The sequence below is a fragment of the Urocitellus parryii genome, chromosome 8 (genome assembly GCF_045843805.1).
Source record: "Urocitellus parryii isolate mUroPar1 chromosome 8, mUroPar1.hap1, whole genome shotgun sequence".
NCBI classification, from domain to species: domain Eukaryota; kingdom Metazoa; phylum Chordata; class Mammalia; order Rodentia; family Sciuridae; genus Urocitellus; species Urocitellus parryii.
The window spans coordinates 115,259,585-115,277,451 of NC_135538.1; the positions used below are offsets into that span (position 1 = coordinate 115,259,585).

A 17,867-nucleotide genomic window follows, 5' to 3' on the forward strand; every position below is an offset into this window, starting at 1 on the left:
CTCCTCTCTCAGTTGGTTTTCTGAGGTGCTTTATCCTAGCAATGAAGCCCTGACTCACATGGCATCCTTATGCTTTGGGGCCATTGTTAAGTAAGATAATGGCTCCTGGAACATAGGTGCTGCCGTACCAGGGTAGTTGGTCTGGTGACTGGGATGGCTAGTAGGTGACTAGTGGGCAGGTAGCATGGAGAGGCCTCCAACTAGTGGTTATTTGTTTTGACTTAAAATAGTGCTGTTTTCCAATTTCAGGTACAATATTCAATAAGTTATGTGAGATTTTCAACGTTTCATTATATAATATACTTTGGAGCTGGGGATGTAGCTCAGTGGTAGAGCACTTGCCTAGTGCATGAGGCCCTGGGTTCCAATCCTGGCACTGCAAAAAAAACCCCAAAGAAAACATCACACTCACGCATATGGTCTGCCCTACTGGAGGCTAACGCAAGTGTTCTGAGTGCAGTTAAGCCGGGCGAGGCTAAGTATGATGCTCGTAGTGTAGATATATGAAATACCTTTTCTACTTACGCTGTCACAGTGCTGTTCCCTCTCTGGGCGGGCAGATCAGGCCAGTGCCAGCTTCCATTGCACTACTAGGATGGCACGCAAGTTATGAACTATTTCTGGAATTTTCAATTTGCTATTTTCAGAATGTGTTTGCAGAAAACTGAAACTGCAGAAAGTGAGATGATGGGTGCAGGGGACTGCGGACGTTTGATCTCTGTTCAGTAGGCCCAAGGACTAGGCTTCCAGAGACACTTTCTATATCTTATTTCCCCCCAGCAAATAGGCCATGTTTTCCTGTTTCCTTATATGTCTTTAATTTCTTCTTGGAGATCAGTTTTAATATCATGGTGTAATTCTGAAGGTCAGGCTTGCCCTTCTCAGGAGTTACTGCTGTTGCCCGTCGTGGGCTGCTGTCATCCACTGAGGCTGGGACTTCCCGCCTTGTTCTCCTCCACACCCCAAGAGTGAGCTCCTGTGGCTTCACCTCAGGGGTCATCCGTGACTGAAGGAAAAAAAAAGTGTAGACAGACAGACAGACAGACAGACAGACACACACACACACACACACACACACACACACTCTGCTAGATAACAGTGCAAACAGTAGGCAGATATAAGGGTTCTGAACACGTCCAAGGCAGGCTCGCCTAAGCCGATACTCAGTAGGTGTGTTAAGTGCATTTTCTACTTTTGAGATTTCCAACTTCCAGTGAGGTTATCAGGATGTACCCCCCGGACCAGCTGGGAACTCCCTGCACAAGGCTACAAAGCACATGCAGTGAAAAGTCAGTCTCTCTCATCCCTTGTCCAGGAGGAATGGCTCTTACTAGTTTTTTGTATGTATATCCTTTCAGAGTCAGTGTATGGGACGGCAAGTATATGCATATACTCGCGCACACAGATCTCATATATGGAAATATGTAATGTGCGTACATACACATAGGCGTGTACATATATACGTGAAACCTTGTGAGTACCGCGGGCCAGGCTCTGTTAGAGCGCAGGTTCCCTGCACACCCTCCCAGGGCACTGTTGCCTGCTGTGCTGCACCGTCTCTAGATCCTAGTTTTTACTACAAATGTTAATATGTACAGATATGGTTGCCCAACACATGCATCCTCTTAAAAACAAATCAGTGGAGCTGGGTTGTGGCTCAGTGGTACAGCCTTAGGTTCAATCCCTGGGACTGCAGAAAACATGAATCCACATTTTGGGGGATAGTTGTTTTCACTCAGTGTGATTCTCTGGAGGCTGATCCAGGTGGTTCTGTGGCTCGGTGATGATTTTTCTTTTTATTGCTATTAGTCCATGACACGGATGAACCACAATTGATTTAACCCTTCACTGGTTGAACAACATCTGGATTATTTCCAGTTTAGGACTGGAAATTACCATGTTATAATAGCTATAATAATAGTATAGCTATCACAAACATTTATTTACAGTTTTTTAAAATTTTAAAATCAGTGCATTTATGCATCATAATAGGATTCTTCGTCACACATTTGCACAATTACACAATGATAATGGGGTCAGCTTTGTCCCTGAGTACCTCTCCTCCCTCTCCCGCCCTCCTCTCCCCTGGCTCTCTTCCTTTACTGGTCTCCCTTCTATTTTCATGAGATGCCTCCCAATTTTTTCCCCCTTTCTTTCCCTTTCTAGCTTCCACACATCAGAAAACACATGACCCGTGACCTTCTGAGTTTGGTTTGTTTGCTTCACACAATGCTTCCAAGTTCCATCCATTTCCTGCAAATGACACAGTTTCATTCTTCATGGCTGAATAAGACTCCACTGTGTCTCCACCACACTGACTTTATCCACGCATCCTTTGATGGACATCTGGGCAGCTTCCATAATTTGGTTATTGTGAATCGTGCTGCCATGAACACGGGCATTATTGACGGGTTTTGTGTGAGCACTGCCTTTGTTTCTTTGGGATACATTTCCAGGAATGTAACTCCTAGGACGTACAGTAGTTGTGTATTAGGTTTTTTAGGAAACCACTAAACTATTTTCCAGATTGTGAAATTTCATACTTTCACTAGTAATGTGCGAATGATCCAGGGCCTCCGTGCCCTTAGCAGCATGTGGTGGTGACAGGCGTGCTCCAGGGTCCCAGTGTAATTTTGGTTGGTACTTCCTAATGACGGAGGATGCTCAGTACCCTTCTGTGTGCTTATTTGCCATCCTGTATATCCTATTTAGTGAAATGTCTTTTCATGTTCTTTTGTCCCCATCTAATCGGACTGTTTATTCTTTTACTGTTGAGATTTGAGAGTGCTTTATGTATTCTTAATATTACTCCTTTGTTAAATATATGGTTTGAAAAATTTTTAAAAATATTTTTTAGTTTTAGGTGGATACAATATCTTTATTTGATTTTTATGTGGTGCGGAGGACTGAACCCAGTGCCTCACACGTGCTAGGCGAGCACTCTACCACTTGAGCCACAACCCCAGTCCTGAAAATGTTTTTTCCAGTCTGTAGCTTGCCTTCCTCTTAAGAGGAGTGCCCATAGTCCCAGTGACTTGGGAGGCTGAGGCAGGAGGATCACAAGTTTGAGGCCAGGCTGAGCAACTGAGACCATCAGCAGCTTTTTGACTCAAAATAAAAAAAATTTCAAAATAAAAAAAATTAAAAATAACTGGGGAGGTAGTGGTAAAGTGACTCTGGGTTCAATCCCCAGTGTCATGAGCAACTGAGACCATCAGCAGCTTTTTGACTCAAAATAAAAAAAATTTCAAAATAAAAAAAATTAAAAATAACTGGGGAGGTAGTGGTAAAGTGACTCTGGGTTCAATCCCCAGTGTCATAAAAAGAAAAAAAAATCAAAACATTCATAGAGAAATGGTTAATTTTGAAGTCAAATTTATCAGGTTTTTCTTTTTACATATTGTGAGTTTAGTTTATAAAAACTCTCTACCTAGCCCTAGATCCCAAAGATGGTCTTTGTTTTGCTAAGAGTTTTATTATACTTTTATGTCTTACATTAAGTCTGTGATCCATTCTGTGTTAAGTTTTGTGTAAGGTGTGAGGCTCCGTTCGGGGTGTGCTTTTTACCTATGGACTTCCACTGGCTCCAGCCCCATTTCTCCATTGACTGCCTTACACCTGTGTCAGGTAGACGCACCTGTGTGAGTGTCTTTCTGAGTCCTGTTTTCTGTTCCATCCATCTGTGCATCTAAATCTTCAAATAACAACGAGGACAAAAACCTGGTGGGAATTTGTGTTAAACTTTTCTATCAATTTAGGGGGAAGGAGCGTCCTCACCATGGGGAGCTGCAGTTCATGAACACGGGACATTTCCAGGTGTCCCAGGCTTCGCTGAGCTCTCCCGTCAGCACTATTCAGTTTTCTGTATGAAGTCCTATATGTGATGTTAGGTTGACAGCTAAGGATTTCATTTTTTGAGGGATTTTCTATTGGAACTTGCATGTTTGTTTATGTTTTGCTTGGAGACCTTCCATCTTAGGCCTCTGTTTTACCTGACTTTGTTCGACACCATGCTAGCAAGGGAAGGGCTTCCTTACTGCCAGGGGGTGGAAGTCAGGTTCCCACCTGGCCTGCAACGCCACAGGTAGAAGGCTCCTTGGTACCAGGGTGCGGGTGTGTGGGAGTTCTGACTCCCAGGTAGGAGCGCCTGTGACCACTTGTTATCCTGGTCTGACACTGCCCCGTGGGAGCACTGGGCCACCTCATGACAACCCTGGGAGGTGGCAGCTAGGTCCCCACCTGGCCAGCACAGGTGGGTGTGGGGCCACAGTGTCTCTTCTGGTGTTTGGCTGGGGAAGAGCAACCATTGCTAAGCTCCTGTCTTGTGAGGCTGCCCTTTCCTGGTCCTGGCTGGCTGGGGTCCCAGGGGCTCTCCATGGAGCCAGGAGAGGAAGGGTTGCCTGCGAGGAGATCCAGGTGTTTGGTTTGGTTTTGCTCCTGGGTTGAACTCAGGGATGTGCTACCTCAGAGCTGCACCCAGCCCTTCTTATTTTTTAAAATTTATTTATTCTGATTTGTTATACATGATAGCTCCCTTCTTATTTTTTGAAACTGGGTTTCACTAAGTTGTCCAGGCTGGCTTTGAACTCAGGATCCTCCTGCTTCAGCCTCCTGAGTAGCTAGGATTACAGGCATGTACCACCACACCTGGCTAATTGTTTCATTTTCTTTATTAATTTTATTTCTTGTAGTTATAGATGGACAGCATGATTTTATTCTACTTATTTTTATATGGTGCTAAGGGTTAAACCCAGTGCCTCACACATGCTAGGCAAGCGCTCTGCCACTGAGCCCCAGCCCCAGCCCTGATCGTTGGTTTTTTGTTTTTTGGTTTTTGATTGTTTTTCTTAATGGAGCAGTTTGCTATGCAGGACTGTTTGGTTTTTATGTAGTTGAATATGTTAGTCTTTAAAAAAATGAAGTTTTGTAATATGTTTGGAAAGACCTTTCTCATACCAAGATTATGAAAAAATATCTCCTTTTTTTTCTAGCTTTGAGGTTTCTTTTCTTTTTACATTTAGATATATGTGAGCCATCTGGGGTTTATTTGGGGTAAGTAGGAAAACAAATCTCCTGCACCCTGAGCCCGTGGCTACCTATCATCCCCACTCCACTTACCGGATAGTAACTATCTTCTGTGTCTGGACAGTTCTTTACTTGGCACACACTTGTTTATGTCCCCAACAGCCAAGTCCTGGAGAGAACAGCATGGGGTCCTGGCACCTGCACTGAGCCTGGAACAGTTCAGACCTGCGCTTGTCCTTGGGTGTTAGTTGGTGACAAGTTGTGCCATGGGAGTGCAAGACAACTGAGGTTGGCTGCGCCTGTCTGTGGGACTCGGGGGACCTGGACACGCTCTAGGAAGCTGGGTGGCCGCTGGGTGGCCGTGACTGCCTGGAGGGTGTTTCCCACTGCCTTAGAAAGTGCTCCAGTGGCCAGGTTCTTCCCCGTCAGGGCCCGCTCCTGACTGAAGGTGACATTTCCACTGGTACTGGCATTGCCACGGCCATCTAGGAGCTTGGCCACAGAGCATCTGTGAAGAGGAGACCAGCAAGGATGTGGGGAAGTCGACAGAAACAGGCCTCTTCAGGGGGACAGAGAGGAGCAGAGGGAGAGGGCTGTGAGGTTCCCCATGCTCCACTCTAAGGCCCGAGAGCAGACACTTTGCTCATCGCCTGCCTCTTCCTGCTCCAAGTCTGCGTGCTTACAGGGTGTAGACCAGGCTAAAGAGGCAGAGGGACACTGCACTGCTGTTGTGTCCCATCTGTTCCCAGCTTGATGCCACCTTCTTCCTTCTCTCCCTTCTATTTACCTCTGGCTCAGGGGCAGGCTGGGTGCCGGCCACGGACTCTGCCTCCCCACCCTCCCGGGCCTGGGCACCATCAGTCCCGTGGCCTCGGGGCAGAGTAGAAGTCCCCTCCTGTGAGCTTCTGGGTGGCACCAGAAGCAGGTCATGAGTGGCAACGTGTCCCAGTGCCATATTGCAATGGCTTAGTGACACTATTTATGACCAGACTTGTCTCTTCTGTCAGGTTTCTCCTGCCGCGGACAATGCCACAGAGGCTGGAGAGGTGGCCCCAAGCCTGTGCCCTGCCTGCTGTCCAGCCTGAGTGCTGTGATACTCTCTGGGAAGCAGAACCTGGGTCGGGACCCCTCGGCCATCGGCTGGCTAAGGCAAGAGCCTTTCCTTGTCTTGGACCTTGTTTTCTTCACAAGTAAAATAGGGTGCTGGGCTGATCATGGTTTTTAAACTGTTTTAACAAGTGGAAGATTTCACAGAAACTCATGTTCTGTGTTGGGCATTCGGGTTGAAGCAGGCCTAGGAGCAGCTTGGAGCCACTGGGGTGGTCTCTAAGTCCTCCTTGGCTCTAAGCAGGGGTTTTAACCTTTCTGAGCCTGTTTCCTTCTCTATGAAGAAGAGATAATACCTCCCCACAGAGGCGTGGGGCTGGGGCGATGGCTGCTTTGAGTTTTCCACGGCACGTATTCAGTGAGGCTGTTCCTGTTTGTGCCTTTCCTCTCCCTCCCACTCCCCAGCACTGGGGTCTGAGCCCAGGCACGCTCTACCACTGAGCTACATCTCCTTTTAATTTTTTGAGAAAGGGTCTTGCTAAGTTGCCCAGGCTGGCTTCAAACTTGCAATCCTCCTGTCCTCGCCTTCCAAGTCTCTGGGATCACAGATGTGCACCTGGCACGTTCTCTCCTTTAAAAACCAGCTCAGGTACCACCCTGTCCACCATCTCTGGGGGCACTTAGTCCCTCACATCTCTACAGCTCTTGGACTGTCTCACAGGCCTCATGATGAGGCTGCAGGCCAGTAGCTAGCTGGTTATATCGAAAACTTGACCTCCACACTTCAGCTCTAGGTTCCTGAAGGGAGACAGCCTTCCTTCAGTTTTAGATCCACCAAGGTGCACAGCCTGGTCCCTGGATGTTCAATAAATGTTCATGGACTAAGCGCAGCCCAGGACGCAGAGATGTACCTGCAGCAGTGTGGCCCTTCTCTGGTATTCACAACCGGACGTTCCTAAGGATGGGGAGGTGAAGAGCAGGGCCCCTCCACTCACAGGGTCAGCTGTACCAGGCCACCCGGGGCAGCTACCTTTGAAGAATGCCTGGCAGGGAGCAGAATTCCCAAACTGTCTTCTAAGCCAAACAAAGTGGGGTGCTTATTCCTAACATGCAGCAGCACCCAGCCCATATCCATGTTTCTGCCAGGAAATAAAGTTCCTATTTCAGAGACTCCAAAACATAAGGCTGGTTTTGTGTCACTTCTCATTTATTAATTCAGTCTGTTCTAAGTTGTACAGTTATGAAAATAACAAAACCAAAGCTGGAAGCCCAGAACTATTTACACTCTCTTGTGTAGTGAGGTCAGTCTATGTTGCTGCACAGATCGGTTATGTTTGGTACCACAAGATGTTTATAATTCAGACGAAATCAGATTAACAATTATATGTACAGTAAAACAAAAGGGGAAGTCATTCAAGTATCAAAATACAGAGACAAAGATTAAATAACATTTTTATTACAGTTCAGTCCCATCGCCACACCATTAGCAGCAACAGTCTGGTGAACTGCGCTCTGCGGGCCTGGGTATCTCAAAGCTGACCGCGTTCAGACTCGGGTTCTAACGTCTCGATGCAAAGCCACGCCGCCTGCTCAACCCCAGGCTTCTCCAGGGGCCAAGAGGGAAGGCAGGAGGGAGGGCGGCTGGTGAGAGCAGAGGCCAGGGGACCTGCGGCCAGCACAGGACTGAGCGCACGTGGGCTCCGCCCAAACACCACGCAGGCGCAGGAGCCACCGGGCACTGAGAAGCGCAGGGGCCGGTCCACCTGAAGCCTGACCTTAAAGTTGCAATATTCCTTTCTGGGGAAGGTAGAGGAAGGAGGAAGGAGAGAGCGAGCAAGGGAGGTCCAGTCACTTTCCTAGTTTCCACATTCAGAGAGAAACCCATCCCGCCCTGGGGCACAGGAGCACAGCCCTGGAGGCTCCCCAGCAGGAGACACCTGAATAAATACAGAGGACTAGCAGCTTCAGGGAAGAAATGCCTCCACATGTCTAAAAACAGGACAGCTTCAGGGACTCTGTAGTGTGTTTCCGGCAGCTCCTGCCGCCAGCAGGGCTTCGTGCATCGCGAGCTCCGAGGAGCAGGAGCGCCAAGGGGGGAGAGGGGACGGCGGGGGGGGGGGGGGGGCGCTGGCAGCAGCCCAGCGGCAGGGCCTGGGAACCCGGGTCTCTGCGTCTTTCCCACGTGGTGTGACCCGAGGGGAGGATCCCTATGGCCAGGTGCAACTTCAAGGTGTCAGGCCCTTGTTTAGTTTGGAAGTGGAGGACAACCTGCCTCTACTGCAGAGGGGGCTGCGCCCCACGGCACTGTCTGGGCGCTCAGCAGACGGATATGGCCTGCTGTCCTCCGCTCGGTGACCACTGGGGTTGGGAAGGTGCTCAAGGGCACGCCCTTGCACACGCACACCAGCACAGACTCACAGCCTTTGCTGGGAGAGAAGCGCACTGAGGCCTGGATACTCACCCAGGACCACAGCGAACCAGGCCTGCTGACCCCGCAGCGCGCTGCCTGCTGCCCCCTGCCCTGGAAGAGACTGGACGGCAGCTGGCCTGGCTTTGCCTCCACCCCTTCAATTCTCCAGCCCAGGAAGAACCACCCCAAGTAACTTTCAGATGAAAGCAAGGGCTAAGCAGCAGTGGAATGCCAGGACACACCTGCCCTCAAGGCCACACAGGAGGAATCACATGGACTGTCACCTCATCTACTTTTTCCACTCCTGAAGCCACATGTGCCCAGCAGTGGAGAAAACTCAACACTCAAACCATAACGCAGAGAACCAAAAGTAGCCCAATCACACAGACCTGGTCAGGCAAGTCGCCAATTGGCAAGTAGCAATCTTAGCTGACCTTCCCATTAATGCCCAAAACACGCGATTTTCCCGTTTAACTTGGTTGAGGCAGACAATCAGCAGGGCATGTGCGGCAGCCAGCCTGGGCAGTGCCCAATGCCCACCAGGTGAGCCACCGGGAGCTCCCAGTACCAGCCATGACATTCTGGCACCAGAGACTGTTTGCCCCTCTCCCTTCTGGCCCCTGAACCTTCACACTGGGAACCGCAGGAGCAGACCAGAAACTTCTGCTTCAGCCCAGGTGCCTCTGAGGCTGTGTTCTTACTGAAGAACCCGAGTCCAGCTCTAGATGGGGACAGAAACTGAGCAGTCTGTGAAGGACAGCAGCCACCTTGCTGGGTCTGAGAAGCACCCCCCAGGAATCCCCTCACCTGGGCCTGCTCCTTCCAACTCACCCAGGGCCACTGCCCGCTCCTCACATCCCAGGCCAGACCAAGGCCCCAAGCTGAGGACAGGGCTTTCCCGACTGGCTTTTTGGCTAATCTCAGTCCCTCAGTCCTCTGACCCCATGGTTATTCGTCTAAAGATTGGCAGTTTTACCTAGAGGTTTGAGCCAAGTGTTAAAAGTTCATTTTATAAAAAGATTTTTTTTCCTATTAAAAACACGTTATTCTGGACAAGTCACTTCTTGACCCTCTGGGCTTCCAGGCTCATCTGCTAGAGGCCTGGAGTGCTCCTCCGCACCAGGCAGGGCTCACTCTGCAGGACCTGGTGATGGCAGACCCGGGCCAAGCAGCTGAGAGGAGGTCCTGCAGGCGGCTGGGCTGGTCTTCAGAGCTGCAGGCCAGGTGGTGGTGGCAGGGGGCAGAGCCTGCTCCCCATGGCTGTTTCCGCAGCACAGTGTGGTTCCTCAGTGGCTCAGCTTGGCAGAAGCAAACAATGGGGGGAGGAGAGGGTTAACCAAGGGGCCTGCACAAGGCGGAGGAGACTGACAGGAAACAGAAGCAGGACAGAAAGGCCCTTGCCCCCCAGCCCATCACTGCCTCTGGCTCAGGAAGGTACAAGGACAGGCAGGCAGCACAAGGACCCACCCTGGTTTGCACCGTGGGGGTGGCTCTAATTGCTGGCTTTTGCACTGGACTGCGCTACATCTGCCACGTGCCACTTCCCATGAAATCACTTCTTTCCTGTCTCCTGCCCTTGAACCGTGGCCGCCCACGGTGGGGAGTTCGGCCTTCCTCCAGGACTGACTCACTGTCCAGCGGCTGTGAGGAGAGATGGCCTGGCCCTTCCCAGAGGAGTGGAGAGTTGGGGGAGAGGCCAGTTGGGCACTGGACAGTGGCTCTCTCAGGTCCCCAGACTGGGGAGAAGAGTCAAAGCTCCCAGAGACCACGGGAGGTGCTTGGTCAGGCCCTGTGCCCAGGCAGCTGCTCTGGGGGAGAAGAGTGCACGTGTGTGGGACCCAGGCCCCCCTTGAGCTGGATCCTACAGAAAGGGCCTCCTCCTCGTGAGCTGGGCTGCAGAGCCAGGACCGCTACACCTGTTCTCAGTGGTGAGATGTGAGGAGGGGACAACCACAGGCCCCTGCTTCCTTGGCATGGAAGGCCCGCCAGGACAAGGAGCCCTGAGACGCCAGCCTGTGGGCCTCAGATGCTCACAGCCCCGCGCCCTGCATCCAGCTTGGGCAGAGTGCAGGGTGCTCTGGCACCAGGTGGTCACAGTGGTTGGTTGTGTCAGGAAAGGTGAAGGAGTTAGCTCTTGGCATCCAGCTGTGGCTCAGGATGGAAGACAGGAGAGAACAGCCAGCTCCACAGAGCTCCCAGGCGCCCGCTGGCTTCGCCCAAAGCCCACCCCTCAGCAATGCAGTGCCCACTGCAGGGCTCCTGGTCACAGCAGAGCCCTCTGCCCCTCGTGCCCACCTCAAAGGCAACTCGCCCCCCCAGCTGTCCTCAGCCCAAGGGGAGAATTCACAGTGTTCGGTGGTATTAGGTACAAGAGCTGTGAGTGTAGCATCTACAGCTGCTGCCCGGGAGGGGGGCAGGTCCCCGCGAAGGTGGGGCCGTGGTGGTGGCAGCTGGAAGGAGAGAGTCGAGACAGCAGAAAGATCGGACGGCAAAGGCACAGTGAGACTAGTGGAGACAGGGTGGGCTGTTAGAAGATAGTGGTCTCATACTTGGTGCTGAGGCTCCGCTTGGAGTCTGGCTTTGGGTCCACAATCCAGGAGACACTGGCGTGGGACTGGGCCTCTTGGTCAGTGTCGGGTGGTTCCAGCTGCCAAACAAGGAAATGGGGCAAGAGTGAGCAGGCTGCCCCCGGGCCAGGGGCAGGTAGGGCCCAGCGTAGAGCCAAGGAGCAGGCCCCTCGGAGGGGACAGGAGGAGCACCTCCAGAGACAAGTGCCTCTTCCAGGGGTTTCTTGGGACTGTGTGGGTAAAGGAACGAACCCACTAGAGCCTCCTGCTCTGAGCCCCAAACCCATCCCATGTGGGGCCTGCAAACCCCAGTCCTGGGGCCCTCTACTGGGGCCAGAGAGCTCAGGCTGAGGAAGACCACAGCAGTCACCCCAGACCTCAAGGAGGGGACACGACAGAGAAACAGCTAAAGCACACACAGGAAGGGCAGAGGATGTCTCAGGAAAGAAGAGAATGTCAGTGCAGGTAGAGGAGAGGCCACCAGAGTCTGAGAAAGCTCACGTCACTTGAGGGAGACTGACACACAAGACAGCAGGAGGCGCAAAGACCTTGACTCCAGGACTAACAGACGGCAGCGGCAGGTAGGAGGGGCGGTGGGTAGTGCAGGAGTGACAGTGACAACAGCGACTATCGGGGGTCAGCGGTACCTGGGGTGCAGAGCAAGCAGACACAGACACAGGGACCAGGTCACTGTGGGCTCCCACAGGCCCTGCTCTCAGCAGCCCCATGGTGGCCTGTCCTGACAGAGGAAGGGAGCAGCGGACCCTGGGGCAGAGGAGCTGTGGCCCTGGGGCGGGGAAGGGGCCTGGGAGTAGGGGCCAGAGGGCTGTCCCTGGGGAGGAGGGAGCCCAAGCTGCAACCCTGGGTCAGGGAGCCGGGGAGTCTTACGACTGGGCCCACGTACTGCGGACTTCCTTGTGCCCACCCGAGGCTTAGGCACCGGTTTGGAAGATTTTGTTTCGATCATCTCGACAGCAGAGGCCCCCAGCGACCTGGACTTCTGGGCCTGTAGGGCCAGCTGATAGGCCACCTCGAACGCCTGGCCCAGCGTCAGGATGATCTCATAGGTCAGGTTCTGGGAGGAAGCAGAGCCCACTTGAATGCTTGGATTTAGGAGTCACCCCCTGCCTCCTGACACCTTCCCCACCCTCACAGGGAACACGGAATTGTTGTTTTGAAAAAAACCAAATTTATTCCAATGCAAGTGGCACAATAGGGAAAAATTTGAACAAAACACAGTTAGGATCCAAGTTTGAGGCCAGCCTCAGCAACTCAGTGAGACCCTATCTAAAAAAGGGGCTAGGGAAGTAGCTCAGTGGAGAACACTCCAGGTTTCAATCCCCAGTACCAAAATTTAAATAGTTTTTTTGTTTCCTTGGGTATGATTTTGTCTGACAGAAACACTAGGTACACATAAAACCTGCAGCCTGCCGAGCCGAGTCACATGAGATGAACAGAGCGCATGTGCCATCTGCACGGTGCCTCAGAAGGTACCCAGGCTGTGCAGCCTGCCCACCTCCCGGACCTGTGTGGTTGACTCCTCCGTCTCTGTCCTTCTCTTCTCTCTCCCTCACTTTTGTTCTCTTCCCACGAGGCAGTGGGCCTGGGCTAAGGAGGGCAATTCTTTATTGTGGTGCCAGGGACTGAAGCCAGGGGCACTCTACCACTGAGCCACATCCCCCGCCCTTTTAATTTTTTATTTTGAGACAGGGTCGTGCTAAGTTGCTTAGGGTCTCACTCACGTTGCCCGGGCTGGCCTCCAACTTGCAAACTTGGCTGGGAGTGCGCGTCCTGCAGGCCAACCCCAGGTCCTTCTCAAGGTAGAACTATGGCTACTGTAGTATTAAAGGTATTTCTTAATGATCTAACATGAATAAAATCGTGCTAGTGGTTTTGTTCTATTTTAAATTTTAACCATGTCACTGACAAATTTGCTAGTATTATGCCTCAACTCTATTTGCCCATAAACCCTAAGATCATTTCTTTTTTCTTTTTTGTGGTACTAGAGATGGAATGCAGGGCTTTGTGCACGCTAGGCCAGGGCACTACCATAGGGTTACACCCAGTACTTTTAAAATGTGTTTTGAGACAGTTTCACTGTATTGCTGTAGAAGGCCTTGAACTTGTGATCCTCCTGCCTCAGCCTCCTGAGTCTCTGGGATTACAGGCGTGTGCCACTGGGCCAGGCCTACACTGTGGTCTTGACTGATTTTACAAAGTGTGGTGATGGTAGGAGCATGGGTGCTGCATTACAGCAGGGAGCTGCAGGTAATCAGCCATCGACCACCAGGGTCATGTGGATCACCTCATTTAAGCTTCAGGCAGCCCCATGAGGAGGAAAACAGGTGAGGTGACATTTCCAAGATATCACAGCCACAAATGGCACAGCTGGGTGTGTGATTTCAGAACCCAGGCTCCTAGACCCCATTGGCCCAGAGCAAGCAGAGGGTGAGCTGGATCAGGACCCAGGGACAGAGACTATCCAGAGAGATCTGCGTTCAGGAACCACAGAGATTCTGGAAATAGCTCCTTTTCCTGAGGGTGACAGGGACCCGACGCCCCTGCTGAGGTGAGGAGATGGCCTGGGGTCCTGGCCAGGCCTGGTCTCAGGGCAGAGAGCATCCCTGGCACCGGCTGTAAGCTCCTGTCCAGGCTCTGTGGGCAGCTGTGTGTGGAGGAGGTAACTCTGCAGCCCTCTGGGAGACGCCTACTGCGGAGGGCACGGCTGCCCCAGGGCGACGCAGAAGGCACTGCAGGAGCCTGCCCACTGAAGGTTTGGGGAGTTGGGGCAGTGGGTTCACAGACAAAAGGCTGGAGAACAAAGGCCTTGCCTGACCAATAAACACTGTGCCAAGAGCTGAAAAACTCTGTTGCTAGCCACGGGGCCAGCCACTCCTTCATCTCTGAGACTCAGCCTCCTCACTACAAGAAAGGGACAGGAATGGATGCTGCTGGGCTCCACTCAGGAATTACACATTTTGCCAAGTGCCAGCAGGGGCCGGGACAGCAGCCCTCCGTGCCCAGCCAGAGAGGGCCAGACCCCTCCAGGGCTCACAGTCCCCACTGCCTTCTTGGGGCCCATGTGGCCCCTCACTCACCACATCTACTGTGCTGAACACGTGGCAGTAGTGGTGGCTAGTCTGCAGGTCCTTGGTGATGTAGGCAAAGGTACAGAGGTCCTCCGGGTCCTGGGCTGCACATGAAATGTTGCGGATCTCGTGCTCTGCGATGACGTTCTGGGGGGAAGCAGTGTTCTGGTGTTTCTGGGCTCCATCCAGAATGCTTCTGGCACGGCCCACCCCGGCCTCCCACGTCGCTACCTTTCTTCATCTCAGCCTAGACATTAGCCAAACCCCACTTCTTCCCCCCAACAGTGGGAGTGAGAGCAGTGTCTTGCCTGGCCTAAGTGTGGGTCTCACCTGGACCACAGCAACTAAGGCAGTGAAGCCTTTACCGCCAACCATGAGCTCTCTCCAGCCCCTGCCACCACCAAGGGTAGGCGGAGGTGGAAAGGGTCTCAGGAGGGGCGTGGGGAGTCCTCTGCTCCCTGAGGGATATACCACCGAGGGCCCATGAGCAGGGAAGCCAGTAGACCCGAGTTGGGAAGGCAGCACCAGCTGCTACTACAGTGGGGACAGGGGTAGGATCCAGGGTCAAAGATATGGAGCATATGAGAGACAAGAACTTGCGGAAGTGGTGGACACGGGAAGTAAAAAGAGGGGACCAGGTTGCTGTCTCGAGCCCCATGGCTCGGAACGGGAGATGGCCCCATCTCTTCTTAGTCCTCCTAAGAAGCACACCTTGTTGGAAGCATCGATGAACTTGACACCTTTGTATGTGATGGACAGGATGATGGTGGGGATCTTCTTCATGTGCTCGGTGGATTTCTATAGGAAAACAAGGGTGGTCCTGAGAACGCCCCATTCCCCTGCAATCTACGGCCCCTGGCCCCTTCCATCCCTCTGCAGTGTGGTGGGCCTGGGCAGCTGCAGCCAGGACACAGCTTGCTGCTTTCTGTCCTAGGCACGCCCCCCGATCCCACAGGTAACCTACCCGCATCTTGGCGCAGGCGTCCTGCGTGGATTCTGTCCCGCGCAGGTCTTTGATCAGCATGGAGCCCAGATACTGTGAAACAAGCAGCAACTGGGATCACAAGGAATGTCTGCATCCGTGCAGGTGACCCAGGAAATCTGGGACATCCCACCATACAGTATTCACCTCTCCCAACAACACCCTTCCTACCCCAGCTGGGGAGGCCCCCGTTTTCATTTCTGGTTAGACCTACCCAGAGGCCTCTGCTTCTCCCCTTGGATTCTAGGAACAGCTGAGGGCACAGGATGGCCCTGGCCTAGCACTGCAGAGGGTCAGGGGCCTGTGGGAAGGGGTGGGAGCAGGGAGGCTGGCCACTGAGAGGGTGAGAGTGACTCACGTTGGCCTCGTAACCGCAGGACTCAAAGATGAGCTTCTCCGGCTGGTGTTGCCAGCTCTGCACGGGGGCGTAGGGGGCGGCTAGGCTGGGCGGCCGCAGGGTTAGTTTGGCCTCGCGGTGCTCCTCCTGCAAAACACACAGTCGGATAGTCGGACAGCTGCCCACCTGCTCCAAGGGAGCCCAGGGGCCAGTTTGGCTCCACATCAGGGAGGAAGCTGGTGACCTCAATGAGGTCAAGGGTCAGAGCAGAGGTTGGGGGGGCAGAAAATCAGACTGTGGTGGAGTGGGGGGCACTACCGACACCAAGGAATAGGCAGAGCAGCCGGGACCCAAGCCAGCCAGGAGCAGGGCTGCAGGAGGGGTCAGCATTGTCTGATGAGTCTCAAAAAAGATGGAGGGACCACACAGCAGAGCACGTAGGGGAGCATTAGCTGTGGGCCATTCAACACAGAACGGGGTGGCCACAGCAGGAGCCAGGTGCCAGAGCGCCTCACATCCCAGTCAAAGGTTGTGGACTCAGTCTTGGGGTGGGGGTGGGGGGAGTGAACACCAGGGCGAGGCCACATTTCAATGGATCCTTCTGGCAGCAGCTAGGGGTGGGGAGAGGGTCCTCTAGTCCAGGCCCCAGTGGAAGGAAGATTCAGGAAATGCTAAAGACTCCCACTCCCAGCAACACACAGAGTCTCCACACAGAGCCACTGAAGCTGAGGGGTGATGTGCATATTAGAATGTACATAATTCATGGCTGTCAAACTATGGAACCCGCCTAGGTGTCCATCAGTAGATGATGGATAAAGAAAATGTCCTTTGTATATGCAATAGAATTTTTTTCAGCCATAAAGAAAAATGAATTTATGTCATTTACAAGAAAATGGATGGAACTAGAGACCATCATGTTAAGAGAAATAAGCCAAACTCAGAAGATCAAAGGTCATTATGTTTTTCTCATGTAAAAGCTAGAGCAGAAAAAGGAAAAGAAATGTGGGGGTGGGGATCTCATGAAAATTAAAGGGAAATCAATAGAGGAAAGAGATCAAAGGGTGGGAGGGAGGGGGGAAGTGCTGGGAGTGACACTGGACAAATTATATCGTTACCTTGTTTACATATAGGAATATGTAACAACAACTCCATCAATATGTGCAACTACAATGCACCAATAAAAACATGTGGAAAGAAAAACATGTGCTCGGCTGTGGAAAGGTATGGGAGACCCCAGGGATGGTGGGGAGCAGTGGGAGGGGTGAGTGGAGGGCAGAGTTCACCCTGGGGGCAGAGGGACACGTGCCACTATGGTGTCAGACAGGCCAAGGGACAGACAAGGGATAAAGCCAGAAATATGAGCAAGGCTGGAGCTGGGACAGGTAAGTCCTGAGTAAATCTGGGAGCCCTGAAAGTGAGCCCCAAGGCAGAGAGCTCTCAGTGTAAGAGGTGCTAGCCCTGGGCAGGGGCTAGAGGCACCCTGCAGCCTGTGATGAGGTTCTGCTGGGCAGGTGGGATGACGACGTGGAGTTGGGGCTTAGGGACACTGGTGCTGAGGAACAGACAGGGCGAGAGTGGAGGGGACAAGGGCTCTGTGATGGCTGTGGTGACCAGCAAGGGCCTGCGGAGCTGGACTGTGGGAGGCTATGGTCCCAGAGGAGCCAGCAGAGCGAGTGTGAGGAGGACGACTGGGGTGTGGGGTGCAGAGGCAGCCCCAACGCGTGCATTACAGTCTGCTCTGGGAGGCCTGGGGCTGGACGGGCCTCACCCAGGGAGCTGCGTGGTGAGTAAGGGGAGCAGGCTGGGGTCACTCGTGACTCATGCCAGCACAACAGTGCTCAGCCATTGCAGGTGGCTCCTGGAGGCCCTGCCCTATCCAGGGGACCTGGCTGCAGTCCCTTCTGCCTACCTGGATTCTGAAACGCTCTGCTCGAGAGGGTGCTGCAGGGTCCTGAAGACTGTCATGCCGCCTCCTGCCTGTGTCCCCAGAAGGCAGCAGCAGGTCTGCTGACCGCCCGGTGCAGGAATCATTCTGGCTCAGTGGGGATGAGGTCTGGGAAATCAAGTCTTGGCACTGTAGGGGGAGAAACTGGGTGACGCCGACCAGTCATCAGCCCAGTCCAGTGGCAGGCTGGAGGTGTCAGGGGTGCTGGGCTGACTGGGGCTGGGCATGGGCAGGTCAGTGGGACAGGAGAAGCAGGGAGCTGAGAGCCAACAGCAACGAGCCTGGGGTGAGGCCATCAGGACAACTTGTAGTTCAAGAGTGTCCCTTGGCTGGGGCTATACCAAAAAGATGGTTAAAGGGTAAGGGAACCAGAGTAGGATTTCCCAAAGATGAAGTCATCCCTAATAATCCATTGCAGGTCTCTGGGTTGTATGACTAAATATAAAGCCTTTCTCAAAACACCAC

General features: G+C 52.8%; 1 protein-coding gene across 6 annotated transcripts in view; it reads right to left on the reverse strand.

The window, feature by feature from the left end:
- Nucleotides 1-8,184: 8,184 nt before the first annotated feature.
- Nucleotides 8,185-17,867, reverse strand: part of Anks1a (ankyrin repeat and sterile alpha motif domain containing 1A) — a 179,948-nt gene continuing 170,265 nt past the window's right edge. For 3 of the 6 annotated variants that reach the window (XM_026383384.2, XM_026383383.2, XM_026383385.2), the window contains 7 exons: nt 17,367-17,531; nt 15,479-15,604; nt 15,103-15,174; nt 14,850-14,936; nt 14,148-14,285; nt 11,954-12,124; nt 9,789-11,129 (listed from right to left, as the gene is read on the reverse strand). In XM_026383384.2, coding sequence (XP_026239169.2) covers nt 11,010-11,129; nt 11,954-12,124; nt 14,148-14,285; nt 14,850-14,936; nt 15,103-15,174; nt 15,479-15,604; nt 17,367-17,531 — 879 coding nt within the window. In that variant the 3' untranslated portion in view covers nt 9,789-11,009. The other 3 variants (XM_026383387.2, XM_026383386.2, XM_077802233.1) reach the window with 2 other exon arrangements.